The sequence below is a fragment of the Danio aesculapii genome, chromosome 7 (genome assembly GCF_903798145.1).
Source record: "Danio aesculapii chromosome 7, fDanAes4.1, whole genome shotgun sequence".
In the NCBI taxonomy this organism is placed as follows: Eukaryota; Metazoa; Chordata; class Actinopteri; order Cypriniformes; family Danionidae; genus Danio; species Danio aesculapii.
The window spans coordinates 2,772,912-2,799,183 of record NC_079441.1 but is presented as its reverse complement, the minus strand read 5'-3'; the positions used below and the strand labels follow the sequence as shown (position 1 = coordinate 2,799,183).

The following is a 26,272-nucleotide window of genomic DNA, read 5'->3' as shown; positions in this document are numbered from 1 at the left end:
TTAATTTCTGTACTTATCTTTTATTATATAAAGTTTTTTTTAAAGTTTTAACACTAATGTTTAAGATTTATGGTTCTTCTGTTGAAAATTGTAGTTAAATTGAAGTCTGTTTAAGTGAAACTGTTTTCTAGATCTGCTGGTGTTTGGTCTCTTTATGTGTTGCTCTGATCATATAAATGACTGAATATGATTCTGTGAGCAGCAGATCTTCAGTAAATCATGATTTGTGTCTGAGCTGAATGAAATCTGCTTTAATCAAAGAGTGTACTCACACTAGGCTATCAAAACCATGCCTAAGTGCATTTGACCCGTTTCCGGTTTCACTTGACAAGTGTAAGTGCTCCATGCCACACCCCGGTGTGGTGCGGTGCAGTTGGTCGGCTTTGGTCTGGTTGGAAGAGGTATGCCAGAGCGTGAATTAGTTGGGTTCAGGCTCGGTATGAGTGCAAAGTGTGCCCAAACGTGAAACTGTAGACGCAATGTCACTTTTAAGCAATGATTTCATATGAATTTTATTAATTATTCTTAGTTTTCAACAAACATAAATGGTCATTGTTCATCAAAGATGCTAACCCAGATGCAAAACTCAGCTGCCATCTTCAGCAAACCTCCTAATACTACAGCATGATGATGTTTATTCAAATTTATGGGCATCAAAAGTGTTTAGCTAAAGATTTGACTGTGTGTCACTGCATCCCACAAGAATAAAATAATACAAAGCAATAGAACTAAAGCAATGTCGACTGTACTGACTGAGAGCACATCTCTTCTGTTCAATGGAACAGTCGCATCATCGATGATGTAAGCCTGTTCGGGTCGGAAAGTAAAAATGCAGTGTGAGAGTGGGCCATCAGGGGAGTGGGGAGGGGGAACAATCATGTCCAGGCTCAGTTCAAGGCAAACATGTTTAGTGTGAGTACAGTTGAGTGTTGAAGTGTAACCTAATCCTTTGTTCTGAACAATCCGCTAGGCGCATGCGCCCTTATAGCCTTTGTGAGTGAGGCGCTGTACAATCTGAGCTCTGTTAACAAGGTGTCAAGTTACATCTATGCATGCTTGGGTATGTTGAAGTAGCAGCTTGTCACATTTTGCCCACAATCATTCGCACATTACGTTATTATCAAGCTTAATGTTTTGTGCTGTGTTATTGACTGTAATTTACTATTGTGATCTGTTTGATTATCATGATGTATATTCATATTTCTTTTCATTGTGTTTTTAATTTTGAAAAACCACAACACAAGTGTTATAAAACCAGTCTATTGAGTGGTGACAATAAATGGGTTGTTCACACAAATGTTCATCTTTGCCTCATCTCTAATCGGATAGTCTCTAGTGGGTCAGCAATCAGAACTGGCAACTAAAAGTCTATGGTGCAGAGCTACTAAAAGCCAACCAATTTTTCAACAGGCATATATGAAAACTGCAGGTACAGTATTTGTTGAGGTTTAGAAACTAACTTTCTAAGATAAAATACAGACAGCACAACAGAAAGTGTTTCTACTGGTAAAATAGATGAAAATGAATGACATCAATACAAAAGACAAGAAAATACCACACCATTTTGAGGTGGATTTTTTACGTGAAGAAGTATTGTATTATTTTTACTTTTATGACTTTTTATTCAAATGAACAGACTTCCACAGAAATACAGAAAGCATATGGATCAGGAAGAAAATGAAAAAGCCTTTTGTTTAGAGCAATAAACAAATGCTGTGACGTGCTGAATGACAGATGAGAGCAGATCTAGAATAATCACACAGTCTGAAGCTGCAGACAGAAACATCAGACTGAGGACAGAAACACACCACCTCTGAAGTAAGAACTACTCACATCTAGTCTTTTATCAGGATTAATAACACTTCTGACATCTGTTGATGTTCTCATTGATTGTGTACTCTGCATTTGTTTCTTTAACCAGCTGATGCGTTTTAGAATCTGACTGTCTATAGTTCTCTTCCTCAGAAATGGCTCAGACTCTATATTTCCCTCTTCTCCTCATTGGTGAGTGTGTTTGTAGTTTTATTTATGGTTTATAGTTTCATTAGGTTTGACTCTGTTCTGAAAAGCATTAAAGCAAAGTGTCTCTTTCACAGCTCTCTGCTCCATATCTGAATGTGTTCAGCGTCAGTATCACTTTATAAAGGAGATGAAGACCTGGACTGAAGCTCAGAGATACTGCAGAGAGAAATACACAGATCTGGCCACTGCTGACAACATGAACGACATGATCCAGCTGAACAAGACTGTGAATGTGAGAGGTTTTGAGATTATCTTGATTGGTCTTCAGAAGACGAGTGTTTATAAATGGCATTGGTCTTCAGGTGATCCTGCGCTCTTTCTGAACTGGGCATCTGGACAACCAGCCGGCAGTAATAACTGTACTGTTATGAAAAATGGACAGTGGTTTGATGAACCATGTAGTAACATCTCATTCTTCATCTGCTACAACAGTGAGTACAAACCCTTAAAGTAACTTTTTTATTATTAAATGAAGCTTCAAATTGAAATGTATATGAGACAATAATAAACTAAATTAGTATAAATGCAAAACAAAAACAGTCAAATATTTGTAATGCTGTGGCAGATATATGCGCTCTTATTTCAATAGAATCAGATCAGAATCAGAAAGAGCTTTATTGCCAGGTATGTTCACACATACTAGGAAGTTGTTTTCGTGACAGAGCTTCTACTGTGCAACAGCATTACAGAGACAGGACAAAAAACAGATAATAAATATATTAAAAAAAAATTGAAGTAGTGAATGCAAATATACAGATTGACAAGTGTATGTACATGTTTATTACTATATACAACGTTATATGTGCAGCTGTTATGTGCAAATTGGCATGTAAAGTGTGTTGTTAAATAAGTGTATATGTGTATAAAAGTGTATAGCAAGTAGTGATGTTGGTTCCACAATTATCATCAAGTGTTCATGAGATGGATTGCCTGAGGAAAGAAACTGTTTCTGTGTCGGGCTGTTCTGTCTCTCGGTGAAAGACCTATAGTGGACTTGCTCTTCAGTGCATCTGTCTTTAACAATAACAGTTGTACTAAACTGAACTGAATCAGTTTTAATTTAACTAGAACCATTCTAGCCTACAACTACACCACTCTATGATTTTCAGCTTTCAGCAGTGACATTTGCATCTGTACTGGACCAATTTCAGTTAACTAGAGCTTCATCTATGTTAAGCTGCTTTACACATTCTACATTGTGAAAATGCTGAAGAATAGAATGGATTAATTGACTTGAGTTTGCTGAAATGTTCCACAATCTGAAATACTGCTGTGGCTTTTTAATTCTCTTTTTGTCATCTATGTTAAGCTGCTTTGACACAATCTTCTTTGTAGAGAGAGCTATGAAAAAATAAAGATGAAAACGTTTTGAATATCTGGCTAATCTAAATGGAAAACAAAAATAAATATAAAGAGAAACTGAATCCTGATCTAAAAGATATAACTTAAAGTCAAAGAATATCGTAGGGAAGTTTCATGAACTAATTTCGAGAGGAGCATAAGCAGATCATTAACTAGGCTAATTCATATTTGACAATCATATTATTCCCTTTAACAAAACAGCTCCTCTTTCACAGCTCCTCAGCAGAGCAAACCAATCAATGTGTTGCTGGCCTGGATCAATCAAGTGTCAGCCCACCGCTTTAAGCTGCGGTCACACTTGACTTTTCCTCCCATAGACTTCCATTCATACGCGCGCGAATGCGTCAGACCGGAAACGCAGGGTCATGCGTCGAGTTTCGCAGGTTGCTGCAGTGCAAAGTTCAAGCTTGGTGAACTCTGACCTGCGAAATCGCATCACTTGACTGCGTGAGACCAAACGAGGATCAAAACAGGATCTCTCTGGGCAGAAATGTAAAATATGGAACAATCGCTCACTTTTATTAATGTCTAATCATCTTGTTTAATCCCGCCCCTTTTCGCAGCGCCGCACAACAGAATTTTGCACACACAAAGCCCAGTGTGACCGCAGCTTTACAATGTTTGCCATGTGGGGTGTCTATGTATAAATTAGCTCATCATAAGGAATTAAAGATTAAATTAAAGGGGACTTCAAAAGAATCAACTCTTTAGATCTGAGCAAACGAATCTTCCAGCGATCGTTCAAATGGACAGTTGACTCCACCGACAGATATTGCTATCCAAATAAAGTAAAAGCCTTTAATATTTAAGCAGGGTATCAAGATCTAAGATTAAGGCGGTAGATTTATAAATATGCACAGGCACTGTTTTTTTAAAATATGTTGTCCCTGTAACGCTTGGAGTGAAGGCTGGATGTGCAAGTTTTATGCGGCAAAAGACTTTGCGATTCTGCGGCACACTGAACGAACTTAACTAGAGTCTTGATGGAAAGAAAATTGAGAAATGTAATGGAGATGGAAACGTTCGGCTGTGCTGTTCTCCCATCTTAGTCAGAGTCGACGTCTGCTCACTGGACCTAAAGAAGATCCTGTGTTGTCCTGAGCTGGAACAGAACTTGGGATGGATTGTAGCAGACTGAACTCTACTGGGCCAACAGTATAGTTTAGAGCAGGGGTAGGGAACCTATGGCTCGGGAGCCACATGTGGCTCTTTGACCAAAAGTATGTGGCTCTCCTGCTGTCTCTCTTCAATAATATTTCAGATTTTTTTTAAATATAACTATTACTAGAAATTAGTTTCCTATTGAAAATACAATTACAAATATTGTATTTTCTACAGCAAAATGAATAAACTCTGTTTACATTAAAAGGACGTTTCAACCAATGCGCATATGTGGTGCTGTGGTTTAACTTGAATCGCGACAACAATAAAGGACAAGTTATATTTCTTACATTTCTATGGTAATTTACATTTCTATTGTAACCCCACAAACATAACTTCAAATATTCATGAGTGACTGGCAAAAAGAAAAAAATAAATCAGTAAATTGTCCTTTCTTTATACATTATTATACATCATATTTGTTTATTTTAGAGTTGTGCATGGACATGAATAATGGTTTTGTTTATAAATAAATAAAGGTTTTGTTATATACACACACCCCATATGGCTCTTTAAAAACACATTTGATAAAAAAAAATATCTGAAATGGCTCTTTGCTGAAAAAAGATTCCTGACCATTGGTTTAGAGTATTTAAAGTTTAGAGGAATTAATTGGAAGTGCTCTCTTCTCTGTACTTCAAGCGTGTCAGTGGATATGCATCATCAGCGTCTTTTATTATTCCAACTCCTAACCCTCTTCTCTACTATTGGGCCACAGCCCCTTCAGACAGTTCTAGTATGAAGTTGCCTCAGCTAGCAATGCAGGTCCAGATGCCTCCCATTCCTCATCCCCCTGTTTTGGGGGCTGACCACAAGAAGGTTGCTGGTTCGAGCCTCGGATGGGTCAGTTGGCATTTCTGTGTGGAGTTTGCACGTTCTCCCTGTGTTTCCTCCCGGTTCTCTGGTTTCCCATACAAATCCAAAGACTGTTTGAAATTGGCGTAGTGTAAATGGGAGTGTACGGGTGTTTCCCAGTGATGGGTTGCAGCTGGAAGGGCATCCGCTGCGTAAAACATATGTTGGATAAGTTGGCGGTTCATTCCGCTGTGCTGACCGCAGATAAAGGGATGAATGAATGAATTGATAAATACTTTAAACTCTAATTATATTGTTCAATTAAAATATTTTTTGTCAAATAAAAAGTCATCCACCATAAATTTGTGGCTCAAAACTATCAGTCCAGACACTGTTTTGGCACCAGTCCCAGGGTGCGAACTACAGAAGAGCTAGGGGGAGCTTGGCTCCCCTAAATAAGGCATGGGCTCCCCTGAAAACATGATTTGTGAAGGGGTCCCAAAAATATAGACAATGTTATTCTGACAAAAATGTTTCCATTTGATTATTTTAAAGCGAGCACAGGACTGGTTTTTGTCAATCAGACAGTGAACTGGAGAGCCGCTCAGAGTTACTGCAGACAGAATCACATTGATCTGGTCAGTGTGAGGAACCAGAATGAGAGTCAACAGCTGGAGAAGTTCATTAATGACAGAAGCTCATCTGGATCTGCAGTCTGGATCGGTCTGTTCAGAGACCCATGGCAGTGGTCAGATCAGAGCAACTCCTCGTTCAGATACTGGGATACCAATCAACCTGATAATTATGGAGGTAATGAAAAGTGCGTAGGAATGAATCAGCATGCTCAGGGAAAATGGCATGACATCTCCTGTGACCGCCAGTTTCCTTTTGTGTGTCATAAAGGTGAGCAGATCCTCCAAACACACTCAATTCATCATCAGCTCCAGATCTCTTAAAGTTGACTCTACAAGTCTAACAATGCAAGTTCCTCCACAGTGTTTGTTCTGCATGTTGTTTTTGATCAGTCTCTCTCTAGTTTCTGCTTTGTTTTGTGTCCAGATAAACTGATTGTGATCCAGCAGAATCTGTCGTGGTCTGAAGCTCTGAGATACTGCAGACAGAATCATGTGGATCTGGTCTCGGTTCAGTCAGTGGAGATGCAGCGTCGTGTGATGAACGTGGTTAAACTGGCGTCTACTGAGGCGGTGTGGTTGGGTTTACACAACTACTGCAGCATAAACACGTGGCTCTGGGTCAGTGGAGACATGGTGTGCTATCAGAACTGGGCTCCAGGGAACGGCAGCACACCGGAAAACTGCAAACTGGAGAAGAGAAAAGGAGCAGTTCAGTCTGGAGGAGATCAGACCTGGATCAGCCTTCCTGAATCTCACAGACTCAACTTCATCTGCACTAACTACTGAGAGAAGATGTGTCTGTGTGTTTACTTACATTCACTGTTTTTTAAGCTGTTATGTATTTGTTTAGTTCTTGTGTAAGTTCCGAGTGAATCTGCTGTTTGTGCTTTAAAAGTAGTCAAATATTTTATTTTTATATTTGATCTATCAAATATATATTATGCTGTTTAAGATTTAAGGTTCTTCTGGTGAAGATTTTAGTTATGTCTAAGTCTGTTTAAGTGTTTTCAGAAGCTGTTTTCTAGATCTGCTGGTGTTTGGTCTCTTTATGTGTTGCTCTGATCATATAAATGACTGGCTGAATGTGATTCTGTGAGCAGCAGATCTTCAGTAAATCCTGATTTGTGTCTCAGCTGAATGAAATCTGCTTTATTCAGGAAGGCAGAAGAGAAGTTTGGATATAAAATGTGACTGATCCTAAATTATGAAATAAACAGAACATCACAGGCCCATAGACAGCCTGGTGAAAGGTGAGGTCCTTTTTTCTCATAATGTCTCAAAAATGAGCTTTAAATACTGCATTTTAGTGACATTTTAAGCACTATTTATAACTGGATTAGCTTGACGGGTGGTCATCATAACCACACTTTTTAATGTACCAAAATATTTCCTAAAGTTTAGAATAAAGAAATATGAATAAATACTTATTTTAAAAATAAAAATTTATTATTCCATAAAAAAATTGAATCTGTTAAAGTTTTAAATTAAAAACCTGTAGACTTTATTTGACAAATAACTAAACACATTCAACTTTCCTCAACCAAGATTTGGCTATTTGAATAATAATAAAAAACAATATTTAATAATAATAAAAGAGCTTCATGATTCTTCTAGCTTCTCTTGTAAAAAAAAGTACATTTGATTGAAAATAATAACAACAATAGCCAAATTAATATTCAAATTCATTTTAATATGGCCTGCTTCTGGTGCTTCACACCTTTTTATCTGTCAAAAATAAGGTTTAAGATTTAGAGTAAAAGTTACTAAGTTAAAAAACAACACAATAGCTAAAAATGACTTATATCCAATTGTATGTTTTCTTGCACAACTACACTCTCAGAAATAAAGGTACAGAAGCTGTCAAGTTTCTGAGTATTACACCCCCCCCCCCCCCCCCCGCTCTATAGTTTCAGATCGCTTAAATCCCTCCCGCCACTCTTCAGTTTCATATGGCTATTACCCCCACATCACCCCCCCCCCCCCACCCCGGCCCCGCCACCCGCTTATAACCAGGGGGCTCCGTCAGTAAGCCTTGCAGGGGGGCCCCCGCATTTTGCGCTACGCCACTGCTGAGAGTGTAGATGTTGGACTCGTGAAAAATTACATTGGCCAAAACTGATTAGCTGAAGTCACACCAGTGTGACGGTCAGAGAATTCACAGAGAATTTAGTCTTAAAGCCCTTTTCAATGGGTTATTTTCAAATTTGTCATCAAAGGATGGGTCTTTTGAACCACCCAAAACCTCCCTGGCTACAGGCCTGCATCAGATGAAGTAAATTAATCTACAGCCTGTTAAATTGCTAATGTCTCTCCAGCATCACAGTAATTAGAAAATTAAATGTTGTGCATATATTAAAGTGTGTTTAATTGTTGATTTGTTTGGCTCAGATTTAGTATGGAAATTTCAGCTTCCTGGAATGAATGTTTCTGCAGGGATGATGTTTTTTTACTGTGGTGCCTCCTGCTGGTGTTTGAGAGTTTGACAAGAAGAAGGATTCTGTTCTCCAAGTTTCCTGAAGTCTAGTGTAGGTCATTTCCTCAAATTATATCTTCAAATGTGGTTCAACAAAAATATATTTTTCATGCACAGTAAAGGGGTCGGTGAGTATATAGATATATACACATATACATACTCACCGGCCACTTTATTAGGTACACCATACTAGAACCTGGTTGAACCCCTTTTGCCTTCGTAGCATAGATTCAATAACTGGAAATATTGTGGAGGCCATTTGAGTACAGTGAAGTCATTGTCATGTTAAAGAAACCAGTCTGAGATGATTCACGCTTTATGACATGGCGCGTTATCCTGCTGGAAGTAGCCATCAGAAGATGGGTACACGTACACTGTGGTCATAAAGGGATTAAGTCGAAGCTCAGGGTAACACTACGGAAGTCAGCATGGGTAGGCGGGGTCTTGCAGAATCCTGTTGGAGTCTGGGAAAAAGGGTGAGGGGTTGTGAAGACTCCTGCGGGATAGGGGAGAGAAGGGAGGGCTGATAGGGGGGGTTGACTCCTGCAGTAGTTGAGGCTTGGGGAATGCTCCTGCTGGATCTAGAGCTGGGGAGTAACAGCACTATATAAATGGTTGGGGGACATGTTGGGGTGGGCAGGGGTGACAATGGGGGCTTGGGGAGGGGAAAGTCCTGCTGGAGTTAAGGCTAATTTATAATTCTGTGTCAAGTGATCGGCATGACCCACGGCACCTGTCTTGCATGTAGTCATGCATTTATAGTACTGCGTGTTGTTTCTGTTGCTATGCAATAACACTTCTGAAACGGTAGCTGGCAGTAGGTGTTTATGTTCCTCCGTGTCATTTCTTTGCTGGTATTTTGTTTTTTCTGAACGCTACAAGTAGCTAAAAATTTATTCAGAGGCAGGAACCATGGGATGTGGAACAACTTTAATCATAAGGTAATCGCATAACTAAAGTTTCCATCTGGAGTTTCTTCATGGGACTCGACACTTGTAAACACTCGCAACATCGGGCTCACAGCTCTCAGCATAGCCCACGCTCGTCACCTGTACCAAGCCAACTGTATAATCATCTATTAGCCCAATGATGAAACTAACAGCATGGTCGAAGGTTAAATCCATGTAAGCCTTTTCTAGTGCTTCTGAAAACAATTGTGTTATTTATGAGAATTTGTTTATATTTTATTTTCAGCTCCGAATTTAATCTGACTCCAATTTTAAGTGATCGTTAAATTTAGACTGTATTTCTAATTGTAAGAACGGATCCTATACTCTTCAGTTATACGTTCATTAGGGACCAAACGCCCTACAAAGTTCCACGCACCGGGATTGCGTTTCTTCTCATGGACATTATCTCGGCACTCTGTAGTCTACTACTCAACTAGACTAATACTCAAAAAGAAAGGGGGGACTCATGGTGAAAGGAGAGGAGTGAGCATTCTCGCATTCCCATCTGGTGAGGTGTAGCTCTGTGTTTCCAGCCCATGCTTGTATTGTCAATGACATCAAAGTATCTGTGGTATCTGAATCTTACAGTCAAGAAGGGGGGCTCAGGATGAACAGTTGAACAGCTGTTTTTTTGATCTTCTCAGATCAGAAAGTACATTTTTTTATCGCCTGACAATTCTCACCGCGTAGAATTTTCACAACAGTTCTCAGGGTTTGAAATTATGGAGCCTTACACCTGTATCAAGCCGACCAATCACAGAGCTTGCGCTACATGTTGCAATGTTTAGTTAAATTTTTTTGAGAGGTGCGTGTCTGCATTATCCACAGAGAGGGCTATGTGACCATACAAAGGCTGCACCGGAGGTGGGTGTCGACTGGTGAGGGTCTTCTGAGCTTATTTGAGGCACTGGCTGAGACGTATGTAGGTCTTGAAGGCGTCAGATAACCAGCTTCCCAGGGTCTGTATTTGCTGTTGCGAGAGACCTTTTTGCGTTGCTGTGGTGGCTGCTTCGATTCTAAAGGAATGTCTGGAGTATGAATCTAGAGAGAAGCCTGAAAGGCGGATGATTTCTTTGAGGTGTTTCTGGAACCAGAATCGCGTTACCGGGCTATTGTTGTCATCCACGGATGGGGGGGAAAGGGGACTGGGATTTTGGGACTTCCTGAAATGTATAAAAACTGAGTGTTTAAAAGAGGCGTGTGGGGGAGGGAAAATCAAATATGTAAATGAAATGTCTTTTGATTGATTGATCTGTTTTGCTTTGTTTATTGAGGAAAGTAGTTTTCTAATCAATAAAGGTTACATCTGAGACTGTGGATGCTTTTGTTGAAATAAGAGGTTATAGGGATTTTCTGAGCATCTAAGGAAACCAAAAAATGAAAGGGTGAACACAGCATTGAGAGTGCTTTCTGTATGGGGAGACAGATAACCATTGCAGAGGATGGAAATGCATTTAGAGAGGCTATTGAGTGTGATGGATGATTAAAGAGAGAGATAACATGTTTTTTTTTTCTTTTTTTAAGTATCCAGAAGCGTCTTTAAACAAGTCTTTAAAAAAGATGACAACATGTGCATGTGTAACTGAGGCCAGCTCTTTAGCTTCCTTATTAGAGCAACCAATTCCCATGCAAACAAGGACTCACTGGTTAAACATGTTAAGTACGTGTTTAGGGGAGTGTTGTTTTACTTTCCATTAGATTAATTTACACTTTAAAGCAGTGACTTTGGAGATAAAAAGCAAATCAACCTCAGATCACAACATTTCCACAGACCACTAGTATTTTCAGTCTGCTCATTTGTTACTGTTGTTTAGAAGTAAGATAAAAAGAGGCTCATCAGAGAAATAGAAAAGCCAACTGTATAGATGAATTACCAACCTAGGATGCCAAATTCAAAGTCCATAAATAGAAAACTTCACATTTACCGTACACCACACGGCTTTTACTGGCAACCACAGACATCTGTCTAAAAGAGAGCTGAATGAATTGACGACCTAATTAAAAATGCTGGACTCTGCAGTTCTCATGTTATATTAGGTAAGTTCACGCTGTGATGAATCATGCACATTACTTGTTTTAGTAACATTATTTGTTATACATGGTTAATTAAACTGCGGATACTGACTGCTAAGAATGAAACGTGAAAGTGTAAGATATTAAGGTAAAGTTGGTTTTATATTCACACATTCATTCAGTGACAACTTGTGAGACACACTCCCTATATTGTTTACCACGGCACTGAATATTTGGTCTGAAATAACCTGCAAATGTGACTTAGATAGTCATTGGCTGCTAATATGATTTCGCTATTTCGAGTTTGCAAATAATACTTTTCATGAAATTATATTCATAAGGAGAAAGTCCGAATATGCGAATATAAAACCAACTTTACCTCTTTTTGTAAGTTCACATACCATGCTTCGCCATGTCGTCTTATCCAATATCCATTTGGAGGGTGCTCACTTTAACATAAATTTTGCCAAATCACTGCGCTTATCACTGGGTGACATGCTGTTATATTACGCTGAAAGCATTATGTAAATTATACATATAATCTGTAATCAAAATAACTTATTTTTAAGACCACAACAAACTCTGTACTGCATCGGATGTCATTCCCTCGTTGGAAATGCTGGCGCTCCCGTTTTTTTTTTTTTGCCACCTCACTGTGCATGCATCCTGAATGTTTACAAACATGGTAATTAGTCTATACATCACACTAAACCAGAGATGCCCAAACTAGGGCCTGTGGGTAACCTTTGATTTGGCTTGCCATACTATCTGAGAGAGAGAATGATGGGTATGGTTTAGAGATTGTCATTTCAAATTTAATTTAACCTTTTGTTTGTTTGTTTTTTGTTTTTTTTTTTTGCTACAAAAAGCTTAAATTAAATGTATCAATTCAAATGATGTCATTTAATCAGATTTAATTTAAAATGTACATACTGTCACCCGACAGATAGAGGCAAAGTCTGTAAGTAAATTCAATCTGTTGAAGGGTTACCGGCAGGTTCCTTTAACACCTCAAGCACAAGAGACTACTGCATTTGTGATATCTTTTCAGGATTATACTCTTATTCTGTTGTAACCAGCAACATTTCAATGATTAATGAACCCAGTGTCTGGGTTTTCAGGTTGTGCAGTTTATTTAGATGACATGGTTGTTTGCAGTGATACATGGCAACAGCATCTGGAGCGTGTTCGTGAAACTCACAGTAAATTTAGCAAAATGCGAGTTTCCCAAGGCAACGGTGTTGCTGTTTGTTTTGGTTCTTTTTTGTGATTTGCAGAGCGTGCATGGTTGCTGATTTGTGGGTGGGTTATCTCAACTGAGACCCATAATGTGGTGCGTATAAAGAGTCCAACATTTTACATGAGAAGAGAGCTTGATTAGCCGGACCTCCCAGCCTGGTGTTTTTATAACTTTATTTTGCACACACTTTTCACTACTGACTTCCATTCATACTGACTTTGATTACTTTAAATACTTGTGTTTCTTGTGCTATTTTGCTACTAAATAATTTCTCTTTTCAATTCACCTGGTCAGCATTGTCTCTCTTATGTTACAATTTTGAGCCAGTTGTAACAGGCAGATTCTGCTTGACTTGTGTATTCAGCATTGAACAACTCTGTGTTATAAATGTGATCGTTTGATTGTATTGCAATAAGTTATTGTTAATATTTGGTATTTATTTTTAAATATTATTAAATTATTTAGAAGATTAACCATGGCAACATTATTGTAAAATAGTTTGGTATATTTAATTTTGGCTCACGGCTCTCAATGATATTTGGTTTTTTGCCCTTCATACAAAAAAGTTTGGGCATCCCTGCACTAAAACTGATGGTATAACATCAAAAACCCTGTTATTACATCACATTAGTTATTTATTTGTGACCAATGAAGCATACAGTACATCATTAAAGTTCATATGTAAATAATATTTTGCTCAATGTCTACATTCGTGACTGATTCTGAATGACACTGATGTCAGCATGCAAATATGTGAAAAGAAGAAAGAAGAGGACAGAAAACTAATATGGAGGAAGTTAAATATGAGCAGGGTTTTTTGAGTAATAAACAAATGTGATCCAAAAAGTTAAACAAGATATACAAATATAAAAACAGCTGATTTGGTATGAAATAAAAAATGTAAACTATGTTTAAAATAATTTTTTCATAGTTTATATTTAACATTTCAGAATTATTTATTATTATGATTATATATATATATTTATTTCACGGATGTTCAATATGCAAAAAAAATGGAAATTATGGGACGTGCTGAATGATGGATGAGAGCAGATATAAAATAATCACACAGTCTGAAGCTGCAGAAAGAAACATCAGACTGAGGACAGAAACACACCACCTCTGAGGTAAGAACTACTCACATCTACAGTCTTTAACCAATGTTATCTTGATGATTGTAAATCATGTTGGAATCCTGATTTGAGTTTTTCAATGTGTTTCTTCCTCAGAAATGGCCCAAAGTCTATATTTCCCTCTTCTCCTCATTGGTGAGTGTGTGTGTAGTTTTATTTATGGTTTATAGTTTCATTAGGTTTGACTCTGTTCTGAAAAGCATTAAAGCAAAGTGTCTCTTTCACAGCTCTCTGCTCCATATCTGAATGTGTTCAGCGTCAGTATCACTTTATAAATGAGAAGAAGAACTGGACTGAAGCTCAGAGATACTGCAGAGAGAATTACACAGATCTGGCCACTGTTCACAACATGAACGACATGATCCAGCTGAACAAGTGTGTGAAAGTGAATAATGATGGTGTCTGGATTGGTCTTCAGGGTACAAATGATAGTAAATGGCATTGGTCTTCAGGTGATCCTGTACTGTTTTTGAACTGGGCATCTGGACAACCTGCCGGCAGTGATAATTGCACTGTTCTGAGTAATGGACAGTGGTTTGATGGGGCATGTAATATCCCCTGGTTCTTCATCTGCTACAACAGTGAGTACACATATTGCTGAATATGTTTAAGTCTTTATATTGCTTTTCTAATGATTATAATATTGATAATAAAATATGTAGATACTGCATGTGTTATAAAAAGATTCTGTATAATAACACATTATATGATTCTGAATATGTTTGTCAGAAGTTCTGTTGTGGCAGATTTCTGTAATATCGATAAAAATAACAACTCATTCAATTAATAACAAACATTTTAATGATGCTCCTGTTAATCAAGTAATTTTATTAATTAATCAATTCATTCATTGACTTCAGTGAGCGCAGGACTGGTGTTTGTCAATCAGTCAATGAACTGGACAGACGCTCAGAATTACTGCAGACAGAATCACATTGATCTGGTCACTGTGAGGAACCAGAATGAGAATCAACAGCTGGAGAAGTTCATTAATGACAGAAACTCATCTGGATCTGCAGTCTGGATCGGTCTGTTCAGAGACTCATGGCAGTGGTCAGATCAGAGCAACTCCTCGTTCAGATACTGGAAAACTAGCAAACCTAGCCTTCCAGATAATGAACACTGTGCAGCAACTGAAAAGGTCAATCAGGGACGATGGAGTGACTACTTGTGTAGTGGTAAATGGCAGCTTCCTTTTGTGTGTCATGAAGGTGAGCAGATCCTCTCAACACACTCAATCCATCATCAGCTCCAGATCTCTTAAAGTTGACTCTACATGTCTGACATGTCAAATTCCTCCACAGTGTTTGTTCTGCATGTTGTTTTTGATCAGTCTCTCTCTAGTTTCTGCTTTGTTTTGTGTCCAGATAAACTGATTGTGATCCAGCAGAATCTGTCCTGGTCTGAAGCTCTGAGATACTGCAGACAGAATCATGTGGATCTGGTCTCGGTTCAGTCAGTGAAGATGCAGCGTCGTGTGATGAACGTGGTTAAACTGGCGACTACTGAGGCGGTGTGGTTGGGTTTACACAACTTCTGCAGCATGAACATGTGGCTCTGGGTGAGTGGAGACATGGTGTGCTATCAGAACTGGGCTCCAGGGAACGGCAGCACACCGGAAAACTGCAAACTGGAGAACAGAAAAGGAGCAGTTCAGTCTGGAGGAGATCAGACCTGGATCAGCCTTCCTGAATCTCGCAGACTCAACTTCATCTGCACTAACTACTGAGAGAAGATGTGTCTGTGTTTACTTACATTCACTGTGTTTTCAACTCGTATATGTTAGATTTGTTCTTGTATAAGTTCTCAGTGATTCTGCTGTTTGTGCTTTAAAAGTAGCCAACAGTTTAATTTCTGTACTTATCTTTTACTATATAACGTTCTTTTAAAGTTTTAACACCAATGTTTAAGATTTAAGGTTCTTCTGTTGAAGATTTTAGTTATTTCTAAGTCTGTTTAAGTGTTTACAGAAACTGTTTTCTAGATCTGCTGGTGTTTGGTCTCTTTATGTGTTGCTCTGATCATATAAATGACTGGCTGAATGTGATTCTGTGAGCAGCAGATCTTCAGTAAACATGATTTGTGTCTGAGCTGAATGAAATCTGCTTTATTCAGGAAGGCAGAAGAGAAGTTTGGGTATAAAATGTGACTGATCTTAAATCCTGACGTAAACAGAACATCAGATGAAATAAACTGATCTACAGTCAGTATTCTTGCCTCCTGTTTATTTGCTAATGTCTCTCCAGCATCACAGTAATCAGAAAGTTTAATGTAGTGCATATATTAAAGTGTGTTTAACTGTTGATTTGTTTGGCTCAGAGTTAGTATTGAAATTTCAGCTTCCTGGAATGAATGTTTCTGCAGGGATGATGGTTTTCACTGTAGCGCCTCCTGCTGGTGTTTGAGAGTTTGACAACAAGATGGATTCTGTTCTCAGTGTTTCCCAAAGTCTAGTGTAGTGTTATATCTTCAAATGTGGTTCAACAAAAGTATTTTTTTATGCAGAGTAAAGTGGCCGGTAAGTATATAGATATACACATATACATACTCACTAGCCACTTTAATAGGTACGCCATACTAAAACTCAGTTGGGCCCCTTTCACCTTCAAACCTTTATGGCAGAGATTCAACAAGGTTCTGGAAATATTCCTCAGAGATTTTGCTCCATATTGACATGATTGCATCACACAGCTGCAACAGATTTGTCGTCTGGACATCCATGATGCGAATCTCCCGTTCCACCACATTTCGAAGGTGCTCTATTTGATTGAGATCTTGTGACTGTGGAGGCCATTTGAGTACAGTCTGAGATGTTTCAGGCTTTATGACATGGCATGTTTTCCTGCTGGAAGTAGCCATTAGAAGATGGTCATAAAGGGATTAAGTCGAAGCTCGGGGTAACTCTCTGCGGGAGTCAGCATCGGTGGGCGGGGCGACTTGCAGGAGGGGGGGGTAGTCGAAGCTTGAGGAATGCTCCTGCAGGAGCTAGAGCTAGGGAGTGACATAACTCTAGTACTGTCACTAGAGTGACATTGGAGTGACTCTGTTCTTGGAAAGTAGTCTAAGTTCTCAGTGAACTTTGTGCTTTAAAATTAGCCAACAGTTTAATTTCTGTACTTATCTTTCATTATATAAAGTTCTTTTAAAGTTTTAACACCACTGTTTAAGATTTAAGGTTCTTCTGGTGAAGATTTTAGTTATGTCTAAGTCTGTTTAAGTGAAACTGTTTTCTAGATCTGCTGGTGTTTGGTATCTTTATGTGTTGCTCTGATCATATAAATGACTGGCTGAATGTGATTCTGTGAGCAGCAGATCTTCAGTAAATCCTGATTTGTGTCTCAGCTGAATGAAATCTGGTTTAATCTAAAAGCGTACTCACACTAGGCTATCCAAACCATGCCTGAGTGCATTTGACCCGTTTCCTGTTTCATTTGACAAGTGTGAGTGGTCCGTGCCATGCCTGGGTGTGGTGTGGTTGGTCGTCCCTGGTCCGGTTGGAAGAGGTGTACCAGAGTGTGGTTCAGTTGTGCGTGCCCGAACATGAAACTGCAGACGAGATGTCACGTTTAAGCAATGATTTCATATGAATTTATCAATTATTCTTATTTTTTAACAAACGCAAATTGTCATAGTTCATCTAAGATCTAAAACCCCTCACTGCACTTCAGCTGCCACCTTCAGCAAACCTCCTAATACTACAGCATGATGATGTTTATAAACATTTATGGGCATCAAAAGTGTTGAATCTGTTCAGCTAAAGATTTGACTGTGTGTCATTGCATCCCAAACAACTAATAAGAATACAAAGCAATAGAACTAAATCAGTCTTCATTGTACTGACTGAGAGCACTTCTCTTCTGTTAAACTGAACAGTCGCATCATCGATGATGTAAGCGTGCTCGGGTCGAAAGGTCAAAATGCAGTGTTAGTGCGGGCCGTCAGGGGAGAGTGGAGGGGGGCAATCGTAGCCAGGCACAGTTCGAAGCATAGTGTCTAGAGTAAGTACACATTTTAAAAGGCAGATGAAAACGTTATACAGTTGAAACCAGAAGTTTACATTCACTCTAAAAAAGGAGCATAACCATTTTTTTTAAATGTCTGGTGTTAAATCATACGTTTACTATTTTAGGTCTGTAAGGATTACCTAAATGATTTACATTTGCTAAATGCCAGAATAATGAAAGAATTCTTTTTTTTTGAGAATTTTTTATTAATTTCTAGACAGTCAAAGTTTACACACATTTCCTTGGTATTTTTTTAGCTTTGCTTTTAAACTGTATAACTTTGGTAAAATGTTTTGGGTCTCCTTCCACAATCTTCTCACAATAGTTTGAAGGAATTTTGGCCCATTCCTCCTGACAGAATTGGTGTAGCTGAGTCAGATTTGTAGGCTGTCTTGCTCGCACAAGCTTTTTTAACTCTGCCCACAAATTATCTACAGGATTGAGGTCAGGGCTTTGTGATGGCCACTCCAAAACATTCACTCTGTTGTCCTTAAAGCACATTTGAACTAATCTGGCAGTATGCTTAGGGTCATGGTCTGTATGGAAGACCCATTAGTGGCCAAGTTTTAATTTCCTGGCTGATGTCTTGAGATGTTGCTTCAGTATTTCTACTTAATGTTCTTTCTTCATGATGCCATCTATGCTGTGAAGTGGACCAGTCCCTCCTGCAGCAAAACAGCCCCACAACATGAGGCTGCCGCCCCCATACTTCACAGTTGGGATGGTGTTCCTAGGCACTAAGCTTTCCCCTTTGTCCTCCAAATGTAACACTGGTCATTATGGCCAAACAGTTCAATCTTAGTTCCATCAGACCACAGGACATGTCTCCAAAAAGTCTTTTTCCCAGTGTAATTTAGCTAATTGTAATCTGGCTTTTTTGTTGATCCTGGCTTGTTGATTTTCCCATGTTGTCACACAAGTAAGCAGTGTGATTGAGGTTTTCCTTAAATACAATTCTACAGCTGTGCCTCCAATTAACACAAATGTTGTCAATTAGCCAATCAGAAACTTCCAAAACCATCATCTGAGCTTTTTCAGAGGCAGAATAATCTTGTAACATTAACATCTGACTTTTTTATGTGGTTATGTGCATTTTTATACAGTGTATGTAAACTTCTGCGTTCAACTGTATATAAAATATGAATATTCATAAATCATGAGATAAAGATGTGAACCAGCTGAAATAAACTGATCTACAGCCAGTGTTCGTGTCTCTTGACTAGTTGTTATTTTAAATACAGAAAACACTTTAGATATTTGGTTTGTTCTGTGGATGATTAAAGTGTGTCATCAGGTATAAACATGGACATTTCAATTTCTTTAAATGAATCTTTCAAGAGGGATACTCCTTTACTTTGAGGGATTAATCAAATGTTGGAAACATGCTCAGCTGAAGACATCCAATAACTAACATATTTAATTGTGTTTGTTAAGATTTTTTTCAGAACTATTTCTAAATTCAGTTCTAATCTCCAGCAAAGGAATAAATGAACAATAATAATGAAGTGTGATCAAAACACTGAGTTATATCCAAACACACGTCCTGTTCTGATGACCCATATGGTGATGCAGACGTCTCTAAAACCCCACAGGTGGACAAATCTACACTTGTGTTTATTAAACAAATATAAATCTGCAGATAATCAATAATACTGCTGATAATAATAACATTATACCGATGGAGATCGTCATGAATAAACTGAAAAAGCCCCCCGAGGTGAAGAAGGCATGAAGGCAGTGGTGTTTATATTTATGTAGAAAATAATAATGTTTGTAATATTTTAATCCTTTAATTGTTTTCATCTGTAAAGATATTTGCGTATTGCTGTACATCCTGTGTGTATTAAGCAATGTGTAAGCGTTTGGACCTGCATAGGCACATAATTGATGTGCTCTGCTGGACTTTAGAGCAGTTTAAGTTGGTCAATGGTGCGGTCTATTTCAGTTTCTCAAATAGCAATGTCTCAACAATGCGCCTTAACACACCTCCTTTATAGACTGGAACAGCCATGAGTCCACAAAGTGGCCCAAATAGATTTGCTATTTAAAGAATGTGGTGCAAAACGTGAAAATTAGGGTTGCACTGGTCTGAAAATAGTAACAATATGCGCCACACACATCTTGTGCCTGGTGTATGACAGGGCCCAGTAACTGCAAATTGATTAAAATTGTAATGGGTTACTTGAAACACGAACAAACACAACTAAAAATAAATTGTTTTTTTTTTTTTTAGAATAATTGATAGTATATATATATATATATATATATATATATATATATATATATATATATATATATATATATATATATAGGAGTAGGGGAGTCTCCCTTACTTTATTAGATTCGGTGAGGAGGATACATGTTAGACTAAAGGCTCGTACACACCGGGACGCTTTTCGTTTGCGTTTATCGCCAGCGTTTTTCAAGATGTTTTTCCGGATTCAAACCCAAGTGATTTTCACAGGCGTTGAGCAAAAGAGTATGAAAAATCACTCCTTGACGTTAGATGGTGCTACAACTGTAAGCTTCAGACACCCGCTTGTAACACAGAAGAAGTTGACAAAGTTGACATGCTTGCTGTTATGAATTGTTCATGTAGCAGCTCTAGCAATGAAGAGATGATTATTGTTCAGGTGTGCAATAAGCAGCTCCACGTTCATATCGCCTCTAGGCTTCTTCTTCAATGTGCGCTCGCATTGACAGCTTTGCGGTTGAGCGCCTCCAAGTGCTGTTTACTGTAAATTCAGCAGCTCCATGCACATGAACAAAAGTGCCAATCTGATTGGTGGAGAAGGTTTTGACGTGCCACGTCAAAACAAAAAAATGAGCATGAGGCTTTTTTTTTTTTAAATGGCGCTGCCATTTTGTGCGTTGGTGTTTTTAGTCACGAGGCGTTAAACGTCAATGGAAAACTCGAGCAAAAAACATCTCTGTGTGCGCGGGCCTTAAGGCTCACATATGTAGTTTATCTTCAGGAATCCACCGTGAATAGCATGCTGCACCCTTACAGTTCTTCTACAGTTTCAAAAAAATAAGGTGAGCAACCTCATACACCCATTTGTGTGTAAGGAGACATAAAAAAAATGGAAAGTGAGGACCAAGATCCTTTGCCTATTCAAATTTCCACAGCAGCTCTAACTGACTTTCCTCTACACAGCAGGAAATATTCCTGCGTCACATTCAGATATTGTATAAGTTATATAATTAACTCTGTAAGATTACATAAACACTGCACAAAAGAAAATATTTCAACAGGTAAAATAGCTTTAACTGAACGACAACAGAAATTCATTCATTCATTTTCATCCACTTTTCTGGGGCCGGTTATGGGGGCAGCAGTCTCAGGAGAGAACCTCAGACTTCCTTCTCCCCAGACACTTCCTCCAGCTCCTCTGGGTCTGAGTCCGATCTTCTCTTGGGTGACAGAACTCCTCACCCTATCTATAAGGGTGCGCCCTGGCACGCTGTAAAGGAAATTCATTTCGGCTCCTTTTATCTGAGATCTTGTCATTTCGGTCATGATCCTAAGCTCATGACCATAGGTGAGAGTAGGAACGTAGATTGACTGGGTAAAAATTTTGACCACAACAAACCGGTACATCAACCGTATTATTGCTACTGCTACACTGATCCGCCTGTCAATCTCACGTTCCATCCCTCTCTCACTCATGAACAAAACCCCAAGTAGGGTTTTCCTTTGTAGCTGGTATGTAAATATTTTTTTTTATGAAACATACAGTCTCTTGACCACATTAAAATGAACATGCTGCTACAGATGTACAGAAACAAATATGTGAACGAGGAAGAACATTGAATGCGTCTTTTGTTTAGAGTACTAAACAAATATTGTGACGTGCTGAATGACAGATGAGAGCAGATATAGAATAATCACAGTCTGAAACTGCAGACAGAAACATCAGACTAAAGACAGAAACACACCACCTCTGAGGTAAGAACTACTCATCTTCATTCTTTACACACAAATACACTTCTGACATCTGTTGATATTCTTATTTGATTGTGTAAAGCTCTCTGCAGTTATTGGCTAGTATGTCTAAGGAGAATTTCAGTACATATAAAAAGAAAAAAACTGGGTTAGAGGTAAATCCAAATACCTCTTAAATTAGAAATGTCTGTTTACCAATGAGTAAACAATACTGAAATACCAATACCAGGATACCACGTCTCAGATATAAATATAATGTTATTTAGACTGTAAAAGTGACTCCTTACATTATCCTTATTACACAATATAATTCTAAATTTCCTAATTTTATTTACATGTTGGACCTTTATAACTATTCAGTTCCAACACATTTTCACAGGAAAATCACAAATGGAAGATGTTTAATTAACTTTTTACATGTATTATTATTTGATGTTTATTCATAAAGTAATTTAGAGAGGATCACATGCTTATGCGTTTGATCACGGCTGGTCCTGCATTAACTAATGCATGATTCACCAATCAGATGATTCCTAACTCACTATAAACAACCAGAGTTTCTTATCTCAGTCATCTTCGTTTTGAAGAATTCCCCCTTTCCAACCTTACTCCTCCACCTTTCCCTCTATAGGGCAGCACGGTGGCCCAGGGGTTAGGAATGAAGCCTTACAGCAAGAATGTCACTGGTTCAAGTCAACGTTTATGTGCAGAGTTTACGTTCTCCCCATGCTTGCTTGGGTTCTTCAGTTTTCTCCAACAGTCCAATAACATTGGAACAGGTGAATTGGCCTAACCAAATTGGTACCATTGACAAGCTGTTAATCAGCAGTATATCTCTCCATAGAAATCCTGAATTTGGCAGTATCCATAAATAAGCAGGGGAGTTCTCGAGATCTACCTGAGCTCAAACTCCCCTTGAGGCTTGAGGATCTTATGAGCTTAGCACTCTCTCCCGGGACAGCATGTCAAACACGCTTTATAATCAATCATCAACTAAGTGTGAACTCTACATCATCATCATTCTCATCTGCTTATCCGGGGTCGGGTCGTGGGGGCAGCAGTCTTAGGAGAACCCAAGATTTCCCTCTCCCCAGACACTTCTTCCAGCTCCTCCGGGGGGATCCCGAGGCGTTCCCAGGCCAACCGAGAAACGTAGTCCCTCCAGTGTGTCCTGGGTCTTCCATGAGGTCTCCTCCTGGTGGGACATACCTAGAACACCTCCCTAGGTCGTGGCTTCCTGGAGGCATCTGAAACAGATGCCCGAGCCACCTCAGCTGACTTCTCTTGATGTGGAGGAGCAGCGGCTCTACTCCGAGCTCCTCCTGGGTGACAGAGCTCCTCACCTTGTCTATAAGGGTGCGTCCTGCCACTCTGCAAAGGAAACTCATTTCAGCTGCTTGTATCAGAGATCTTGTCCTTTCAGTCATGACCCAAAAGCTCATGACCATAGGTGAGAGTAGGACTCTTGAAACAACATATTATTTGTTGTGATGCTATTGTATTGTTTTCATCAATTAAATCTATTTAAGTTATATAATCCAATTAACTCTGTTCCACTGAAAAACAACAACAAAATCTAAAGAATAAACACAGTAAACAAAGATTTACAACATAATATTCCCAAAAACACCAGCAACACGGTTGGCAAAGGCATCTTTGTAAACAGATTTAAAAGCGTCAGTCTGTGGCTTTCAAATCTGCTCCCCTGCCACAGCCAAGTCGAGCCTCCCCTGCAGGAAGGATTCCCTTAACATTTCACATAAACATATACCTGCTAGTAAATTTATAACAAGTGTAATATCAATATCTGTTTCTTTTGCCTTTTCATCATTTAAACATACCAATCACTGCTCCATTAATCCCATAACATTATTATATAGAGCATTAAAATCTCCAGTGTACATCTTTCCTTTCTAAGTGTAACATTAATTCATCTAGTATGGATTATAAAATTAACATTATATTTTCCTTTCTCTAAAACGTTATATTGTACTCCTTGTTTAACAAATATTATACACCCTCCCCCATCACTTCTTCTCTATCTTTGTATGTACATCCTCATCTACTTTAATACTAAAATCGAAACTGGTTTAAGCCATGAATAAACATTATATCTGGCTTTGTTCTAGTCACTATAAAACCTTTAAACTCTTTACCATTTACTAACAGGTTTCTTGCATTCCATTGTATAACCTTCAGGTTGTTTTATCTCCAGCTGTTCCTGTCTTCCTGCTTCCAGTCTTTCATTGATTACCTCCCAAGATATATTGATTTTACCCAAAAACTATTTAAAACATGTTTGATTATCTGGGTTTTGTGTTGGACTTGGTCAGTTATCCACCGTCACTGTCGCACTACTTTCTTCTGTTTGCCATCCTCTATTGTTTTGTCAGTATTTTTAGATCAGTATATTTAGATTGTTTACAACTTTCATTTGCTCGATTTCCACAGCTCTCTTCCTTACATCACATCCACTGTATGTTACCCCATGTTCTCTGACAGCATCCTTATTTACTGGTTTGGCTAGCACCCAAATTTCCTCCATTTCACCCATTGCATTTCTTGTCAAGTCCTTACTCACTACAAGCTCCATCTTATTATTTATACCCATAAATCACACAATCCGGTCACAAAGCTGTTTATGTTCACCACCATGTACTCCAAACACAACAGTAAACCTCCATCCTGCCTGCTTTTCTCAGGATTCTTTCTCAGGTCATCAACTTGAGCATACCAAAATGTATTTATTTATTAATACGTGTTATTTTTTTCTGAGAGAAATACAAGATCAGATTTAAGTTTATTTTAAACCACTTTAAATGTAGAAGAAATAAGAGTTCATTCAAAAATAAATTACAGGAATAAACCAATTGCTTAAATAATCAGATCTAATATTAGTAGGGCTCTACAGTTGTGTACTCTGCAGGGCTGGGCGATACTGCAAAGTTTGGTATCGATCCGATCCGATACCAGGGCCAGTATCGTTGATACCAATACTGCTACTTTAACTTTAAAAAGCATGCACTTGAACCTAAATGTACTTTTCTGTAAGGGAAAACAGTGTGTGATGATTTATGAGTTGAATGCTTTCAAAGCAGCTATAATTAAATGTATATGTTAAAACCCAGGACAAATTTTAAACACTTTAAAGCCAAATAAAAACATTTTTATTATTGTAATGATCTGGATTTGCAAACACAAACTTATTACTAGAGAACGATGAATTTTTTAACTTTCCTTCCGTCTGGAGTTTTTGTTCAGAAACAATACTATAATAACAAATCCATTTCTCTTTTAGCACTTCTTCAATGCCTTTCAACAAATAAATGTAAAACAAATATGCATTTCAAATACGTTTTTATTAAGCAAAGACCACAAAATTATTAGTGGCGAACAAATATTTTAAAACATTTTCAGTTTTTGTTAACTGTTTTGTTCAAAATAACAAAATAAAGTGGTTCTCTTTCATTAGACACTTAACATTGCCTTATTTTATAAACAAAGTGCAGACAGTTGCTTGTATATAATGAGGGATATTCAGACATTTTCATAATTTAAGTTTATGGTATACAGTGGTGGCCAGAATTATTAGAACACCTGTATTCTCACCAGCTAAAAAGTTTTTTTAAATGTTTTTTTATTATTATTTCCTACTAACACACAAAAGATAAATGACTTAACCATTTTTAGCTAGTGAAAAAACTACTGTTCTAATAATTTTGGCCACCACTGTATATTTTTAAATTCCATATAAATAGCAGGTTTTAATGTGCTGACTATATAGGCTATATTTAATTAGCCTGATGATGAAAGTAACAAGTTCAACTATGACCAAGTAATCTTTTTTTTTTTTTGGCTTTAACTAATACTGAATGTCCTATATAACTCTAATATTAATTTCACCACTGTAGCTAGCTACCTGGACATTCATTGCCTCTCCAAAACGACTCGGCCAGTGACCTCTGTTTCAGGGCTGGCACTGCTGGGGGTCTGTCTGGAGGATTTGCCTCCCCTCCTTTTTTGCAGCTCGGCGTTTTCTTTTTCGTGTTGTTTTATGTGTTTGTGTAGATTTGTGGTGTTGCCATAGTATCGAATAGACTTTCTACAAACATCGCAGTTTACAATATTTTCATTTACTGCAGGAAAATAACTCCAAACAGCGATCCTCCTTTCCGTCATCTCAGAACAGCCAAAAGTGTGTGCGCTTTGGCGCTGCTGAGTCACGTGTTGAAAAGACAGCAGAGCAAGAAGGAGCAACGGTGCATACGAGATATAAAAGGAGCGCGGGGTGTTTAGAGACATGTCCGCTCTTTTATGAAACAGGAGCACAGTACTTTAGCGTAAATTAGATGAAATTTAAATAAAAGTATCGATCTTGGAAAGCTACTATCGATCCGATATCAATACCAACGTTGGTATCGATACTATCAATATTAGGATCGATCCGCCAACCCCTAATACTCTGTATTCATGCTTCGATTTTACTGAAATGTTTTGCTCCTAAATGGATCTAATTATTATTATTATTATCCTCAGAA

At 38.2% G+C, this 26,272-nt stretch overlaps 2 protein-coding genes across 2 annotated transcripts; both read left to right on the top strand.

Moving 5' to 3' along the window:
* The first annotated feature begins 1,967 nt into the window (after positions 1 to 1,967).
* LOC130232653 (macrophage mannose receptor 1-like) lies at positions 1,968 to 6,786 on the top strand. The gene is made up of 4 exons (XM_056462627.1): positions 1,968 to 2,004; positions 2,097 to 2,453; positions 5,896 to 6,150; positions 6,400 to 6,786. Exons 1-4 carry the CDS (start codon positions 1,968 to 1,970, stop codon positions 6,759 to 6,761), a joined length of 1,011 nt encoding a protein of 336 aa, XP_056318602.1. The 3' UTR covers positions 6,762 to 6,786.
* Positions 6,787 to 14,047: 7,261 nt separating this feature from the next.
* LOC130232652 (macrophage mannose receptor 1-like) lies at positions 14,048 to 15,604 on the top strand. The gene is made up of 3 exons (XM_056462626.1): positions 14,048 to 14,365; positions 14,645 to 14,995; positions 15,152 to 15,604. The coding sequence occupies exons 1-3, from the start codon at positions 14,134 to 14,136 to the stop codon at positions 15,511 to 15,513; spliced, it is 945 nt and encodes a 314-aa protein (XP_056318601.1). The 5' UTR covers positions 14,048 to 14,133; the 3' UTR covers positions 15,514 to 15,604.
* The last annotated feature ends 10,668 nt before the right edge of the window (positions 15,605 to 26,272 follow it).